Source organism: Arachis hypogaea, chromosome 17, assembly GCF_003086295.3.
Source record: "Arachis hypogaea cultivar Tifrunner chromosome 17, arahy.Tifrunner.gnm2.J5K5, whole genome shotgun sequence".
NCBI lineage: Eukaryota > Viridiplantae > Streptophyta > Magnoliopsida > Fabales > Fabaceae > Arachis > Arachis hypogaea.
Window position 1 is genome coordinate 67,142,648 of NC_092052.1, and position 17,551 is coordinate 67,160,198.

The 17,551-nt window shown below is 33.4% G+C and overlaps 1 protein-coding gene and 1 long non-coding RNA gene across 3 annotated transcripts; both read left to right on the forward strand.

Moving 5' to 3' along the window:
- Positions 1-6,728: 6,728 nt before the first annotated feature.
- LOC140180968 (uncharacterized) lies at positions 6,729-10,551 on the forward strand. Its single transcript, XR_011875293.1, has 2 exons — positions 6,729-7,209; positions 10,130-10,551. It is a non-coding gene; the product is annotated as an uncharacterized lncRNA (long non-coding RNA).
- A 1,979-nt stretch (positions 10,552-12,530) lies between these two features.
- LOC112762599 (U-box domain-containing protein 33-like) lies at positions 12,531-15,184 on the forward strand. 2 transcript variants are annotated; one of them, XM_072222108.1, is made up of 6 exons: positions 12,531-12,966; positions 13,115-13,422; positions 13,895-14,016; positions 14,097-14,221; positions 14,371-14,877; positions 15,111-15,184. In XM_072222108.1, coding segments are annotated over exons 2-5 (306 nt in total). In that variant the 5' UTR covers positions 12,531-12,966; positions 13,115-13,421; the 3' UTR covers positions 14,429-14,877; positions 15,111-15,184. The 2 variants fall into 2 exon arrangements, with proteins under 2 accessions (XP_072078209.1, XP_072078208.1); XM_072222107.1 differs by lacking the exons at positions 12,531-12,966; positions 13,115-13,422 and having other exon boundaries at positions 13,842-14,016.
- Positions 15,185-17,551: the final 2,367 nt, after the last annotated feature.

The following is a 17,551-nucleotide window of genomic DNA, read 5'->3' on the forward strand; positions in this document are numbered from 1 at the left end:
GTTGCACTTCTTGTCTCAACTCCTCTTTTTCTCCACATTCAACAATGGGAGTGCATTGATCGTATAAGCTTAGGCGGGATGAGACCATATTGTTAACGGCTTCCATCACGATAGCAATCTTAGTTTCTAGCTCCCTAAACTCCTTTTCCGTCTCCTCTTGTTGCCTTAGGATACGAGATCTAAGATCTCTTTATTCTAGCGTGAGGGCATGGAGACCTTCGTCCATTGGGGGCGGTGTGGGAAGAGAGGGTTTATTGTTTAAGGAGAAGGTATTGTAGTTAGAAGGTGGTTCAAATTGGTGAAAGTCTTGAGGTCGTGTGTAAGAAAATTGTGGTTTTTGGGAGTATTGGTATTGGAAATATGGTGGCTCTAGGTATAGTTCATATAGTGGTTGGTATGGTGGATATGGGTTAGGATAATATGGAGGGGAATGGTGGTATGATGCATGTGAGTAAGGTTGTTGGGGACTATGTTAAGGGCAAGGATCATATGCATATGATGATTGTGGTTGACAACCACGATGAGGGTCATCACACACATTAGATTGTTATGCATCAAGAGTTGGATTATACCCATAAGAAGCCAGAGGAGGTTGTTGCCAAGAAAGTTGTCCATAAGCTTAGGGCTCCTCCCACCTTTGGTCTCCAAATCCTTGATGCAAATCCTCATTAAAGCTTCCATTTCCTACAACATAGTTTGAACCACCCTCATAACCAAAGTAATGAGAATTCATGGTGACAAGAGAAAACAAAAAAAAAAAAACTAACAAGAAACAAAGCAAGCAAAGTCTTACAACTAGCAACAACTAACAAAGAAGTAAAAGGCAAACATATTCACATATTCACAATATATACAATAGCCAATAACATAGCACCATTACAACTCTCCGGCAACGGTGCCATAAATTTGATGGTAAGAATTATTTTCGGTCTAGAAATTTCTCTTATTAGAAAAGGAATTTCTTCGTTGTAAGCATAGCTCCAAACCAACTAATAACTCTCACGGGGAAACCCTATATGAATAATAATTCTTCGTTGTAAGCATATGAGCATTGGAAGGCTAGCATGACTATTCTAGCTTAGCACATTTGAATCTATTTGGTTGAAGTTTTCATCTAGAATACTTTGTGGGATCTTTGTAACTTTGAAAACCTTGAAGAATCAAACTAAGTAATGATCAAATAAAGAAAAAAGGGAAAGAATGAAAAATCTGAAGGCTCTAAGTACCAATGACAATTCATTAGTCAAGTACTTGTGGTGTTTATATATCAAGCAAAAAGCTTGAAAACAAAAAACTTAGAGCCAAGGCTAGGCTCAAGTGCAAAGCACTCCCTCAAATTAAAGCTCAAGGCTCTGAGTATCAATGATTAGAGAGTAAAAAAAGAAACAAATGAAAAGCTTAAAGAGTTCTCCAATTACATGCTTGTGGTGCTTATGTATCAAGTGGTAATACTTGAAAACAAAGCATTTAGAGTCAAAGCAAAAAAAATGGTGAAAAGAACCTAAGAAGCAAAGCTAATGAAGGAAAAGATAATAAGCTTGCTTCAAGGGAGGAATATAAAGAAAAGATTGCATAAAATGATTAAGATAGAAGCATCAATTATTTAGAATTCTTGTGTGATCGTTGCATGTATAGTAAACTATTCAACCATGAACATTAAAAATTGCTATTCTTCTCACCTTGAATTGTCAAATAGTATTGCATGATTCTTTATTTGCTTGAGGACAAGTAAAGTTCAAGTTTGGTGTTGTGATGCATAATGCATCATAAGTTTAAGTTGTTTTAGTTGTTCAATTCATAAAGAAAGTCAATAAACTATGCTCAATCATAAAGTATTTATGGTTAATTATCAATTATGTTTGCATGCAAAGAATTATTAAACGTTAGTTGAATTTATGTTCATTCATGAATATATGAGCTAAGATTGATGCACTTGTGTACATTAGGTGATTTTGTGACTACAAGAACTAAACTTGTTGAACTTATGTACACTAATTCACTATGTGATTATTCATGAGATTATGAACCAAGCTTTGATGCACTTATGTTTAATGATTTTTAGGAGAATGATGATGAAGAATGGTGTTGGACTCAAGGTGTTCAAAGATGAGATTAATGAAGCACAAGGAGTGGTATTGAAGATTGGGTTGTATATTAATGCATGCAAGCCATGCATGAGCATACTTTGATGCACAAATATGAAGCAACACACTTGAAGTAACATTTCCTACTTAAAGGTGGCATGCAACATGCACAAATGAGCCAAGGGACACACAAACATGCCACAAGTCAAAGAAAAGCTCAAAGAGAATTTATAACCTGACCTCTTTGTACTTCAACAAGAATAACTTGAGTTACAAAGCTCCAAATGAGATAATTCCAGTGTCATTAGAAAATATACTTCCAGAGCTTTCGAATCATATATAACACTCCATAGTGAACACTAGATTGAAGGTTGAAATTCACCCCGAAAACACTAGGTGAGCATAGCACAAACATATATGCCGTCCCACACCAAGGCTTTGGCGTCCAATGCCAGGCAGCCTGACCGCTTCACATTCAAAGGAGCATAACTTGAGTTACAGAGGTTCAAATGGTGCACTTCTAGAGGCATTTGAAAGTAGACATCCAAAGATTTTTAGCGATATATAATAGTCTATAGTGAACACTGGATTGGAGGTTGCAATTTATCCCGAAAATACAAGGTGAGCACAACACAAACATGTATGCCATCTCATGCTTGGCAGCCTAACCTCTTCACCTTCAAAGGAACATAATGTGAGCTACCGTGGTCTAAATTACTTGCTTCTAGAAAAGTTAGAAAGGTGACTTTAAGAACTTTTCAACGATGTATAATACTCTGTAGTTGACATGAGTCTCACACAGATTACTCGTGCAACAAAAATACGCCAAGAGTGCATGTATGATGTTCATATCAATTGTTGGATAGTGGCATTCCATGCCAAGAGGATGGCATCCCACACTAAAATTTGCTTGCATGGTTGTTCCTCACATTCATTGCATGTCATAGCTGTCCCACGGCACCTTGATGGTGTCCCACGCCAAAAGGATTGCATACATGGTTGTCCCTTGCTTTCATTGTAGTGCCTTGACATCCCACACCAACCTCCTTGCCGTGCCACGCCTATTACATGCATAAACTTGATTTTAGGCACTCAAGGAATGGTCCTGGCGTCCCATGCTAGGCCTACAATATCCCATGCCTTTGGGGCCCTTTGAAACTTCTTCAGCGCTCCACGCCAACCTTATGTCATTCCACGCCATGCTCCACACACATGTTTTTTAGGCCATCCAAGGGACAAAATCAACTTGGCATCCCTCGCCACTTTCCTACCGTGCCACGCATGTGATCAAACATTCATAATTTGGGCTAACAATTTGAAAGTAAGTTTGAAGTCCAACTTCCAGAGCTCCAATTTCTTCATTCATTCCTCAATTCTCCAAGCTTCCAAGATTGGATCAAGTCCAAGGAATCAATTTCAATTTAATCTTGGATTTAATATAATTTGAATTTCATTTGCTTTTGTAATAGGTTATAAATAGAGGTAGGGTAACTATACAGACACACCATTAGCGAAGGAGTCTTTAGACTCTCTTTCTCTCCTTACTTTTATTCTCTTCTTCTCTTCTATTTTCTTTCATATCCATTTTGTAATTCTCAGTCATGAATTTCTAACTCTCTTCAATTGGAAAAGAGAGCTCTATTGCAATTTAATAGATTAGTTTATTTGATTCTTCATCTTCAATTTTTCTTTCATTTACTTATTTAGAAAGAATCTTCGTTCTTCATTTCAAGGATTTAAATGTCTTGAGAGAGAATTTGAATCCAACTTTGAATTCTATGAAAACTTGACAAAGGGATCATATAATTGAGCTTGAAGATCTTTCTCCCAATTTGGTGAATTTGGGTTTGAGATTGATATGTGACATATAATTAACCCATAACTTGATTCATGAAATCGTGTGGCTCTAAATTAGAGACCAATCTTCATCTCTTCTCATGATTAATTAGATCAAGACATTGGCAATTGATCAAGTTAAGAGAGAATAAATTACCAAGACATTGGAATTTAATCACTTATGATTTGCCAAGAGATCAATGATTGCATGATTGAAGTGGAGATGAGAATTATTGATCCTGAGAATGTAACATCTCTTGATCCCAACGTTCTTTCCATTCTTAATTCTTGTTATTTACTTTTCAGCAATTTACATTCCAGCAATTTAAATTCCAAGTTATTTAAATTCATGTCATTTAACTTCTTGTCATTTTATTGCTTTCATTTATTTCAAGTCATTTAAATTTTAGTTTATATCTTTGTTCATCATTCGAAATTGAACCGTCTAACTAGAATAATCAATCAACTATTGTTTGCTTAATCCATTAATCCTCGTGGGATCGACACTCACTCACTATAATTTTATTACTTGGTACGATTCAATACACTTACCGGTAGTTATATGAGATTGTAAAATCCGGTATCAATGTCCCAATTCCCTTAATCCTTTTTAGTATGTTTGGAGTTTTTCCCCTCAACTATGATTGCTATGTTGGTTAGTAGTTGTCATGTGAGATAGGATTAAGTAATTTTAGTGAATCATCCTTGTTAGGAAGTAAAGTATTTCATTTCTATAATTGTTATGACATAAGAATAATTTGGGGTTTACTCATGAATAATTTGCAGTTTTTTAATTATGCCTGAATTAATATTTGTAAAGTGCTTTGGAAAAAAATTTGTAATTTAATTATGATGAACAAAAGGATTTACTAGATCTTGAAGCCATTTAATTATTCAAACATGTTTGATACTTTGAGAATCATCACCGTTTTTATCATACTAAATTATAGAGAGCAACCTGAATTATATAATGTGAAGTGCTTGTTTGGACGCCATTATTTTGATTAAAAAAAGGTCTTTTTTCAATAAAAAATATCTTTTTTATTTTTTAATGTGTTTGACAAATTTTTAGTAGTAAAAGTAATAGCACTCGAAAAAAATAAAAAAAAAACTTCTTTTTTGAGAAGCTGTAATTTACATCTTTTTTTAAAAGATCTTTTTTTCCTTAAAAAAAGATGTTTTTCATGTAACAAATAAACAAAAAGTACTTTTATATCGTTATACCCAAACATAATTGATAGATAAAAAGATCTTTTTGCATGAGATACCCAAACATAAAATTACTTTTACTTTTCCATAAAATCTTTTAAAAAAAAGATAACTCGAAAAAAGATCTTTTCTTAAAAGTTTACCCAAACAAGGCCGAAGTCTTTTCCATGATTTTCATTTACAAAAAAAAAATTCTATAATGTGAAGTCAGAAACATACTAATTTAAGCAAGATAGTTATATATTTGGGGGGTTATTATGCCTTTTTCTTTATATTTGTGGTTTTTATTGAAAATTTGAATTGTTTAAAAAAAGATCGTTATCACACTTCACTTCAATTTGTTATTCTATTGGACTTTATTATTCTATTAGTTCTTTATTTAATTTGATTTCTTTTTTTGGCAGCCTAACTATGTATTGTTTATCAAATATATAACATTATAATTTTTTGTGACACTATAGATGCTTTAGAATCATTTCATGGCCAATAATGTTAAAGAAGAGACAAATAATATTAAATTTGTTTAGTGATTAAACGTTAGTTTTTTTTCTTTTTTATTTTATGTTATTTGACATTGTATAAATCTTTTATTTTTAGTTTATTTATGCTTGAATGTGATCATAATGATTACATAAATTTTTAAATTTAATTTTGTTTGCTAGTTATAGGGGTGGGACGGATATAAGACCCCGAATTTTTGAAAATTAAATAATAAGTTACATATGATTTACTAAAATTATTCAAAATTATATTTTCAAAGATTTTTATATTAATTGGGTATTTTTCTATTTATAATTTAAAGTTTTAGTAATTGAAAATTAATAAGAGTTTTATATGCCTTAATTTGAATAATTAGATGTTGAAGTCTATTTATGATTTTAAAGGAAATTAATTTGATTATCTCTAATTATTGAATTATAGTATTTAGTTGAAAATGATTTTCAAGTTAACAATTAAATAATTTTTTTATACATATTATTATTGGATAAAAAAAATTAGTTTTTAATTACTAAATTACCCCTATTTTTATTAAAAAAATGCCTACACTAGCCTAAGTCCTTTTCTCCCAAAACAAAACCCAGATTGGCACTAACTCTAACTGACACTCACCCTCTCTCACTCCACACATTGCCGCCGCACTCCTCACACACACAAAACAACACACACGACAACACACCCACGAAAGAAAGAAAAGAAAGAGAGAACGGAGAAGAAGGGACAAGAGCGGAGAGAGCTGCGCTGCCACCGCACCCTGTCGCGCTCAGTTTGCCACTGTGCCCTGCTGTAGCCATCACCTGCATCACCTTCAAGGAGAGGGATGTGTTGCACGAGGAAGATAGAGTTGCTGCTGCATGTTGTCGCTGCGTCCTTGGTCACCGCTAAAGGTCCACGTCATCGACGAAACCACTGCGCCGTCCCCCAGCTTTTGACGCCGTCTCTGTCAAAAAAATTAAACAGATAACATTTATAAAAAGTTGCCTAAAATTATTTATTATTAAAAATTTTAGAGAAAAACTTTTAATTATATTCCCACCAATTGTTTTTCAATAAAAAAATAACTTAAACACAAAAGAACCAAATGTGCTTCAGTAGTTCCACTTCACGCACACAAGAGCCTCCCCTTTCTCCCCTACAACAACGCACATACCGTACCCTTTCTCCCCTACCTAACCGCGATAGTAGGTTAGCAGTGTTCAATCGCGGTTCACTCTTCCATGTACGATGACGGCGCGACGCTCTCCTCAACGGGCGACGGCGTGGTTCTCTCCACAATCCCTAACATAGCCACTACAACAACAACGTTCAATCGCGGTGCACTCCTCCACGTACGGCGAAGGCGCGGTGCTATCCTCGACGGGCCACGGCGCGATGCTCTCCACAAGCCCTAACATAGCCACTGCAACAACTCACAAACCCTTTCTCTCCTTCCTAATGGCGACAACAGCGCTCAATCGCGGTGCATTCCTCCATGTACAGTGGCAGCGCGATGCTCTCCTCAACGAGCGCGGTACTCAATCGCGGGAAACCCCCTCCCCCTTCTCTTCTACATCTCGTTCTTACTCTGTTCCTCTATTTCTAGGTATTTAAGAAAATTAATTTTGATGTTCTCTTTATTAATTCATTAAATTTTAGTTAGATTTTAATTTTTAGTTAGTAAATTATTTTGCTGTTCTCTGATTTGTTGTTTTGTGATTTGCTGTTTTCTGACAAAACTTGAGTTGCTGTTCTCTAATTTGATGCTCTCTGAAAAAACTAAAATTCATTATTTTAGTGTATGGCTCCTTCCAAACTAATGATTGTGCTTTTGTTTTTAAAGTCAATTGTGCTTTCTAAGATGTCACATCATTTCAACCTCTCTGTGTTCTTCATCAAGATTGGTGGTGGTTGATGGTGTGGACTTGTAACTAGGAACGAAACATGGCCAAACTTAATGTGTCTGAGATCTTCTAAGAGGATTTCATAATGTCTCTTAAGTAACATAAGCTTGAGCAAGTACTAGGTAATTGTTTTTGTGATGGCCAGAAGTTACTGGTCACAGAGGGACAACATTCTAATTTATTTATTTTAATGCAATCATAGTGGTTACTAGTTAATTTTACTGGATGTAAAATGTTAAGTACTCTACCTAAGGTCCTTGTTTGATTATCTTATTTCTTAAGTGCTCTCATATAAATGCATTGAAGGTATGTTCTATAGTGAAGAGATGTAGAAGAATGCTTATGGTAAAATATGCATAGCACAATATTTGTTCCTTAATAGCATAGCACATTGCTACAAAATAAGTAACAATTTCTTATTGAAATCGATTTTTCATATTTTCTGTTTGGAAACCTAGTTATTTAGAGTAGTTAGTTGATTGTAACAAGGTGGATTAATTAGTTTTGGACACCTGAAAATATTCCCAGCAATCTTGAGCCCTTCATCTATTTTGAACCCTCCATCTCTCTTGAAAAGAACTATCTGGGACTACTTATTATAAACACCTAATTTTAAATTATAAACACCTAATTTTGTTTATAAAGGTGATTTATATATAATTGATTTATGGCAGTGAAGACCATGATATGTGTGTTCCATTTACCGAAAGTGAAGCATGGACTCGCTCACTTGCATATAAGATTATTGATGAATGGAGACCATGGAACTCCAATGGCCCAATTGCTGGGTACATTATATTATTAATAATTAAATTAATTAATCTAATTTTGTTTCATTCATTATTGGAAGGACACATTAACACATCCTTATCCTTCTTCCTTCAGGAGAATACATGAAATATTGGCCTAATAAACTATCAAATTATCGGTAAAATTTAATAAACTTCCATATTTCACAACTTATCACAGTTACTATACTAACTATTATATGCACCTAAACTTTAATTGGGACCTTATAAATTTATAATTTTTTGTTTGTTTCTATCATTAGTTTGCTTTTATAAATATCTATTGGATAAATTCAAATACTAACATGATAAGATGTGATATGTTAGATTATCAACATTTAACCGAATAAACTAATATATGTCTAATAGCAATAATCAAAACTAAAGTTTTATATTTTTTAGAATACAAGTTACCTATATGTATGATAATCTATTTATAAGTTTAAATTTTTAAATTTTCGATTATTATATGATTTTATTCTTTTTAACAAACATACTTGATTATTGTAAGAATGTCCCAAAGATTTTCTCAAACAACACTTCTTTTATTATGTCATATTTTATTTGGGTATTTTGGAATAAAAGTTTTAGTATCTTCCTGTCTTTGAGGTGGTCAATTTAATTACTTTGAATCTGATGAAGGTGATTTTATAATAACGTATAAAGTTTTAGTGTATTAAGTGTTTGTAGTTTCTGCTAAGTATATTATAGCTTTATCTGTTTTATTATCTGTGTCTTATTATTGGATTCTAGTTATATATTATTTTGGTAGAGAATTTGCCAGAGGATCATTCAAAAGATAACCTTCAGCGAATATTCTGGGAAGCTGGAAAGTAAGATTTCTTCTAGTCTTGGTATTGCCGTATTGTTTCAATATTTGTTAAGTAAGACTGTAATTTTTGTGGTTCGAATTCTCTTATGTGGACATGTCTTCTTATATACAATATAAGGCGGTTTAGCATTTATGATCCACGTTCTGTTGCAAAGTCGACAAAACATAAACAAGTAACATTTTTTAGTAGTAAGGTTTGGAAGTATCTTATATTTACAGCGAAAACAAGGTTTTCTCTCTCCTTGAACTCTGTGCACCTCTCTCTTACTCTCTGCTTCTCGTGTGCGATGGCGACGGAGGCTCTCAGCCCCGTCGGCATCGTCCTCCCCCCCTCTCTCTCTCTTTCTCTGTGTGTGTGTGTGTGTGTGTGCGCGCGCGCGTGCGCGCGTGCGTGCGTGCGTGCGCGCGCGCGTGTGTGAGGGTGTTAGCATTATGATAGGGCAAAAAAGAGGGGTAAGGGCGAGTGAAATTAGGGATAGGGCTAGTGGGTTCCAATTTTGAGAATTTTTTGGTCAATTAGTGTAAGGTAATTTTAAAAAAATTAGTGTAGAGTGTAAAAATCTAATTTAATCTCTTAAATTACTTTAAAAATATTATTTGTTATATCTTTCTCCTTGAACTCTGTGCGCCTCTCTCTTACTCTCTGCTTCTCGTGTGCGATGGCGACGGTGGCTCCCAGCCCCGTCGGCACCGACATCCTCTATCTCTCTCTTTCTCTCTCTCTTTCTCTCTCTCTCTCTCTCTCTCTCTCTCTCTATGTGTGTGTGTGTGTTTGTGTGTGAGGGGTAAGGGTGATAAACCCCAATTTTGTGGTCTATCTTGTGCTTAATTTAGGGAATTTTATCACCTTTTCTCACATTTATTCAATGAAATAGTATAGTTTTGTAATTCTCCCTTAATTTGTGCTTAAGTGTAAAAACATGCTTTTTAGGCCCTTAAATTGGTGATTTTAATTCACTTTAATTGCATTCGATGCCTTGATGTATTTTTGAGTGATTTCAGGTTTATAAGGCAAGTATTGGATGGAAGAAGTGAAGAGAAAAACATGCAAAGTGGAGAATTCATGAAGAAATGAGCATTTGGAGAATTAAGGGCCACGCGCACGCGTGACACTGATCACATGACCTCATTAAAGTGAATTTGCTGGGGGAGCAATTAGTTGTAGACTAGGAAGCATGTAGTTAGTTTCTAGACAGAGAAGCTCCCTCTTCTCTCTAGAATTAGGGTAGGATTAGGTTAAATTCTCTTAGATCTAGGTTTAATTTCCTATTTTCATCTTGTTTTCATTTCAATTTCTTGTTGTTACATCAATGCTCTGTTAGTTTTCTTGTCAATTTTCCCTTTGATGTATCTTTTATGTTGATGCACTATTGTTGGATTTGGATTTCCTTTTTATGCAATTCATGTTTTTACCCTTTGATGTATCTTTAATTGATTTGGATTTGGATTTGGATTTGGATTTCCCTTTGATGTATCTTTAATTGAGTTGTTGTTAATTTCTTGTATTGGGTACTTGTAGATTTAATATTCTTGTTGTCAATTTACCATGCTTTCCTTTTATGTGTTCCAAGTCTTTGACAAAATACTTGGAAGGATGTTAGAGTAGATTTTTTAATTTTTAGCACTCTTGGCTTGGAAAGAGTAATTAAGAAATCTTGAGTCATGAATATGCAACTTATGTTGGTGATCTAGGGTTGTTAGTTAATATTGTTTCCATTGACTCTAATCTCTTGCTAATTCAATTAGTAAGTTGATTAGGACTTTTGGATTGAGATTAACTAGTCTTATTTGACTTTCTCTCAATGTGAAGATAACATTGTACCTTCTTCCATTGTTAGGGATGACGAAATAGGATAAGCTCTTGTTAATTATTGAATGACTAGGATAGAAAGCCTATATTCTCAATCCTTCCCATGAATGTCTCTCTTTATTATTTTCTTTCTTTAGTTGTTTGATTTACATTTTTTGCCATTTATTTTCTTGCCCCTTTATCAAATCAAACCCCCGTTGTTCTTTCATAGCCAATAATTGATCACTTCATTGAAATTCCTTGTGAGACAACCCGATGTTTAAATACTTCGGTTAATTTTCATTGGGGTTTGTACTTGTGACAACCAACAATTAAAATTTGATTGAGAGTTATTAGTTGGTTTGGAACTATGCTTACAACAAAGTTTTTATTTCTATTGAGAAAATTCTAGACCGACAATAAATCTCACTATCAAAGGGCAAGTGGAATTAGGGATAGGGCTAGTGGGTTCCAATTTTGAGAATTTTTTAGTCAATTAGAGTAAGGTAATTTTAAAAAAAAATTAGGGTATAAAGTGTAAAAATCTAATTTAATCTCTTAAATTACTTTAAAAATATTATTTGTTATATCAATTCACCAATTGGCTTTCAATCAAGTAATCTAATTTAAAATTAGAGATAAATGAATTAATTGGCCTTCAATTCATAAAATCAAACTAAATCCCAATTATTAAAATTTTAAATTGTCAAAACTTCATTATTTTCAATTATTAAGACTCTAAATTATAAATAAGAAATTGTTCGATTTATATATCAAAACCTCTAAAAATATAATCTTAAATAAATATAATAAATCATAAATAACGTATTAATTTCCAAAAATCTGGGATTTTACAGAGGGTGAATTGTCAAGCTTCACTACAAAAAAATGAGTTTAAAATGGCATTTATATTATGGCGGTTTTAAAGAACTACCATAATATTCGGGTATTATGGCATTTTATGCCGTTACCATAATTAATTTTTCTAAACTTGCATTTTTTTGTGATTTCGGTGGTTTTCAACCGCCATTATCTAAGCCATTATTTTTTAAAAAAAGGGCCCAAACCCAAGAAAAACCTTAACGCTGATCTGGTGAAAGTGAAACCCTACAAAAGTGAAGTTGCTCCAGTGATCTTCTCAACAGCGCTCTCCAGTGACTGAAACCCGAAACGACGATCTGTGTGATGATCTTCTCTAGCGCTGCTCTGGTGACGATCTTCTCAGTGGCGTTCTCCGATGAATCGATGCTTTCAGTTTTTAGTTTCTTCTGGCTGTTCCTTGAGCTGTCTTTTTAGTTCATTTTTTTCTGTTTTTGACTTTTTTTCTTCACTCTTGGTGAAATTGAAGTTTTGGTTGTTGATCTGTGATGAACAGAAATGGTGATTCTCGATTGAGGAGTTAGGGTTTTGACTGAGAGCGATGGGGAGAGGAAGATCGCGATAAGGAGGATCGACAATTCCACGAGCAGGCAAGTGACGTTCTCGAAGCAAAGGAACGGTTTGTTGAAGAAGGCGAAGGAGCTTGCGATTTTGTGCGATGCTGAGGTTCGAGTTATGATCTCTTCCATCACTAACTCTATGATTTCTCCGGTTCCAGGTACTCACGATCCTCGCTCTAATAAGCTCTTATATTAGATAGATCTTTTCTTTTTTGTGACTTTTCTGTCGATCTTTTCAGTTTTTGCTCGCTTTCTCTTTAACGTTGACTGCTCTATACGTTTGTTTCTCTTTCACAATGACTGCATTGCTGATTCGTTGCTTATGAGAATGGCAGTTTAGGCCTTTTTTATTATTTTTCTTTTTTTTCCTAAACAGATGCATCATCATGATTTGCCTTAGGGTTTTTGTTTTTTAAACTTAAATGTGACTTGTTATTGAGATTGGAACTGTATGGGTGCAGTTGACTGCATTGACTGTGCTACTAATGCATCAGTGGTTAGCGCTCTGAACGAAGGAATTTTAGCTGCAACAGAAATGGCAGGTCTTCAGAAAAAGCCTTGGGTTATGATCAATGTCAATGATGATAAAGATCTTCATATTCGCAAAGCCGGTAAGAAAGAGTCTTTGTTCTTTCTAGTTGTTGGTTACATTATAATATTTCTGCATCAGCATAGTCCAACATAATTATCAATCACTTGATCCATTCAGTATTCAATTTTTCCAATAAATGAATGTTGCTAGTACTGGCTTCTATGTAGAATTTGATCCAGAAGACTGTCCAGCAAATTGTTCTCGCCCTTGCAAAATTGTGTGCCCTGCTAATGCAATATCATTCCTAGGGAAATCAGCATCTGGAACTTCATTTAATACGGAATTACCCAAAGTGTTAATGGTTTTTAACTTGATTTTACTTGGAAATGATGTTTTTACAGACTATAATTTCATCTTTTCAAAAACATTTTCACACTTGAATTGTTTAATTGGTTGGACGTGCAGGATGGAGTCATAACAGAACGCTGCTATGGTTGTGGCCGTTGCCTTCCGGTTTGCCCCTATGACAAAATAAGTGAGATATTTTCTTGCTAACTTTTGAGATTATAAGTTTTTAACTTCATCTATAATATTCTGATTCCATGTTTCATGTGATATTTTTAAGAATATGCATCTCTTGCCTTTTTGTAAACGGGTTTGAATATGAAGATTGACATATATAATGCTAAGTCAACTAACTGTCTAACTGTAATTATTTAGATTTTCTTTATTTAAAAAATAAGTGTATTTTTTCGTTGCTATGTGAATGAATGCTTATGTTGTGTTTGATAAAATGACAGGGTTCAATTATATCTATTACTATAGTTGTTATTATACTGAGTCAGAACCTTTTTTCAATTTATATCATAATAACCTTGGAAGCAACATTTGTATCATCCAATTTCTTGATCCTTTTCTTTGATTTGTTTTCCTTAACCTCCACATTTTGTTATATTGTTGTTGAGAAATGAAAATGGTGTTTAACTTAACAATTTATTTGTCTCTAGTGGGTGCTAATTTTCCAGAAAGTGCAGCCGGAGAGCATCGAGTTCAAGAACATCGAGAAAATGAAGAGCAAGGCATGCGTAATATTCTGAATGACTATATTCTTATCTACAGAAGAATGGGGGTAAGTATTTTCAAATTTCTCTCATTACATAGGCAGTATTGTTTGTGAAACCCTTTGATCTTTGGCTAATTATGATACAGGTAGAGGCAGAGAAACTGCATATTATTGATAAGGATTGCATTGAAAAAGGAATTGTAGAACTTATCTGCAAGCATAATATCAAGAAGCTTGTGATGGGAGCAGCTTCTAATAAGTACCATTCTAGGTAAGAAGAAGATTACTTGTAGTATTCTCCAATCTTGATAAGTTGATATTAATGTTTTGATTGACCTCAACTTTCAAGAGAATGACAGACCCCAAGTCTAGAAAAGCCATTTATGTGAGAGAAAATGCTCCTCTTATTGTCATATACAGTTCATTTGCAAAGGATACCTTATACACACAAGGCACAAGGGATGCAGGTTTGATTTGAACACTATGCTTAATATTTACTGGTCTCAAAAAGCTTGTTTAAGGATACCTTCCAGGCTACATTTGCTGCTTCCAAGGTTTTTGTCATTACTAACCTTTCTAGCTGATTTATTATGATTTCTTTGGATGCTAAGAATGTGATCAAATCAATAACAAGTATTAGAATGCACTGTTACTGTTATAAACAAATTAAAGTTGGTTAAATTTCACTCATTCAACCTTTTAAAATTTTAGTTGTTTTGAGGCTGTGATTCTCAGCTATTTTGAGGTGTTGTGTATCTTGGTGAATATTATAAATCATGGTAAACAAAACTTTCAACTTCAGTGTTCTGATTCTTTTTTTTTTACAGTTGAATGATTCAAGATGGGATTCAGATTATGAGAAATTGTGGAAGCCTCCACCAAATCATGGCTTTCTGCCCTGTACTAAGCTTACTCCTAATTATACAAGTGCGAATTCTAAATTTTTGTTGCAACTTTTCAAGTATAATTTTCTTTGGTAACTCCTTGACAAGTTGATTACCTAGAGTTTGATTTTGTTTTGTTGATTCAAAATCTGGTATTTGGTCTTGCCTTGAATAACTGAGTTCACTAACATGTGTTATGTTATTGCAAGTGAACTAGATTCCTTTTCATCATAAGTAATTCTATAATTTCTCATGTTAAATAATTCTTATATGCAGAAATTAATAGAAGGATATTTGCTTAGAGCTACTCAGTGACCTTTTTCGCCCATATTCTTATTTGGCATTTACAGGTATAATATATGATTGTTATGTATTTTGGTTTGATGAAAGTGGCTATTATTTATTTTAACTTCAATTTTGCTGTGCATATTACTATTGTTAAATTTGTGTTCCTTACTTTGAATTATAGTTCCTTTTTCATTGATGGATGATTTAATTACAAGTTCTTTTTTATTTAAATAAATAGCGAAGCATATAAGATTTCTTTTGGGCAGTGTGAGACTGTGTCTGAGCCAGGAAATAATCCTACCAGTGGGAAGGTATATTAAAGCAAATTCCATTACCTCTAGTATAGTTATTGCTATAATATTCTGCTTTAAAATTAAAAGTGAAAACACATGCTAATCTGTCATCATCATCATAAGTGTGATTTGCAAAAACTAAACGTGGAAGAATTTTGGCGAGAGAAGAGACACGTGAAAGAGTTTAAGTGTGATGAGGGCGTAAACATGTGCATCTATCCTTATAGGTTGTTATAATTTGGATTCAATCCCTTTGATTTGAATTTTAAATTAAACTAGTATATGAACCCGTGCTCAGCACGGAAAAATTTATAAAAGTTAAAAAAAATTTATATGTTTAAATATTTTAAGAAAAAGCACACAAAATAATTATTATCAAAATCAAAGTTTAACATAAAAACAGTGAGTAATAATTATTTTATACTTTTTTAAAGTAAAATAATTATACATTAATTTTAATACAAAATTTAAAATAAAATTATAATATTTACATTAAAATCCTATTTTTTCAAAGACTTCTTTATAAACAACATTGATTGTTGAATTTGTAGACATTTCTACGTGATTTATAAGCAAAACTTTTAAACTTCTCTTACTCTTAACTCTTGAAAGTGCTGTATATAATTGGCCATTTATAAATCCAATATGAGATAAAGTTTGTCCCTGAGACTTATTAATTGTCATGGCAAAAGATACTATTATAGAAAACTATTTTTGTTAAAATCTAATTGGGACCGTTTTATTTGTTGGTACCATATATTCATTCTTGGAATCAAAGCAATATGACCAACATTGTTACCCATTAAGACTTCACATTTTATGACATGATTTCCAAGATTTCTAACTTGTAGTCTTGTACCATTATAAAGACCACTGGATTGATCAATATTCCTCAGTAACATCATAGAAACACCAACCTTAAGTATTAATTTATGTAGAGGCAAACCAGAGTAGTTTATGCTATTCAGTAATTCAGGACCATAGAGATCTAGTTGACTTTCCATATTCCCTTCATCTATACAAATTGAATCCGAACTAAGATATAATTTTTTTCCTCCAGGAATGATAGTCATCAGATAGTGGTTGACCTCTTCAGTGATGTCCAACGTGGGAGCCAGTATAATTCTTGCTTTGAAAAAATCCTTTGAAGAAATATTTTTCAAATATTTGGATAAGAAAAATGAACCAATTCATCAAATTCCAGGTCCGAAGAAGAAATAACAATATCTTCTGGAAGACATATATCAGATTTACCATCTATATCACTTATTAGACCATCACCAACTTTCAATAACTACTTACTAAATTGCTCTGTCTCATCTTAATCTGAAGAAGTTGTCCCTACAGAGAGTCTCATATTTTTTGTTAGTTTGAGCACCTGATAAAAATGAATTCACAGTTGAATGAACCATATCTTGTCTCGATCCTCATGGAATGATAGGAAGGATTTGTCTAAAGTCTCTACCTAGTACAACCACGTTTCCTCCAAAGGATGAATCTTTGTTATATGTTGGAGAAAACTTCATGATATCACCCAAATATTTATCAAGCGCTTCATAGCAGTACCTACTAACCATTGGAGCCTCATCCCAAATTATAAATTTGGCTTTCAATAGCAAAATTGCTTGAGGAAAACCAGGTTTGATGTTACATATAGAATCCTCAATTATATTCAGTAGTATTTTGAACCTTGAGTGTGCTGTTCTTCCATTGGAAAGAAGTAAAGAAGCAATACCACTTGAAGTAACGTTTAACACAATATCACCCTTTTGAGTGAATCTCAGCGGATGTAAGGTTCCAAAGAAATTTTTTTCCAGTATCCCTATGACCATACACAAAGAAAAAAAACTCCTTCATCACAATATACAGCTGTAATAATGTTATCGAATGCATGTTTTTACTCAGGTATTGCGATGGCTAACATGTCTGAGACATTTTTCTTTAACTCATCCTTGTTAAAGTTTATCTCTTCCTTGATTACTTTTTTGGTTAACAAAGAACTATCAACTTCAGTTGCTAAAGGCATAGGAGGATAGTCTTTCAAGGTTTTACTATAGGAATGTAAGATCTTGTCTATATCCATTAAGCACAACTGCTTGATCTCATCATCTGACATGGTTAACTCTGCATATTATA

What these genes read in the sequence shown, in the direction of transcription:
- LOC112762599 (XM_072222107.1), top strand. Translation starts at nt 13,855, where the DNA reads ATGAAAATGGTGTTTAACTTAACAATTTATTTGTCTCTAGTGGGTGCT. An exon ending in TTATCTACAGAAGAATGGGG is followed by an intron (nt 14,017 to 14,096) that starts GTAAGTATTTTC and finishes ATTATGATACAG; the next exon opens with GTAGAGGCAGAGAAACTGCA. An exon ending in TCTAATAAGTACCATTCTAG is followed by an intron (nt 14,222 to 14,370) that starts GTAAGAAGAAGA and finishes TGTCATATACAG; the next exon opens with TTCATTTGCAAAGGATACCT.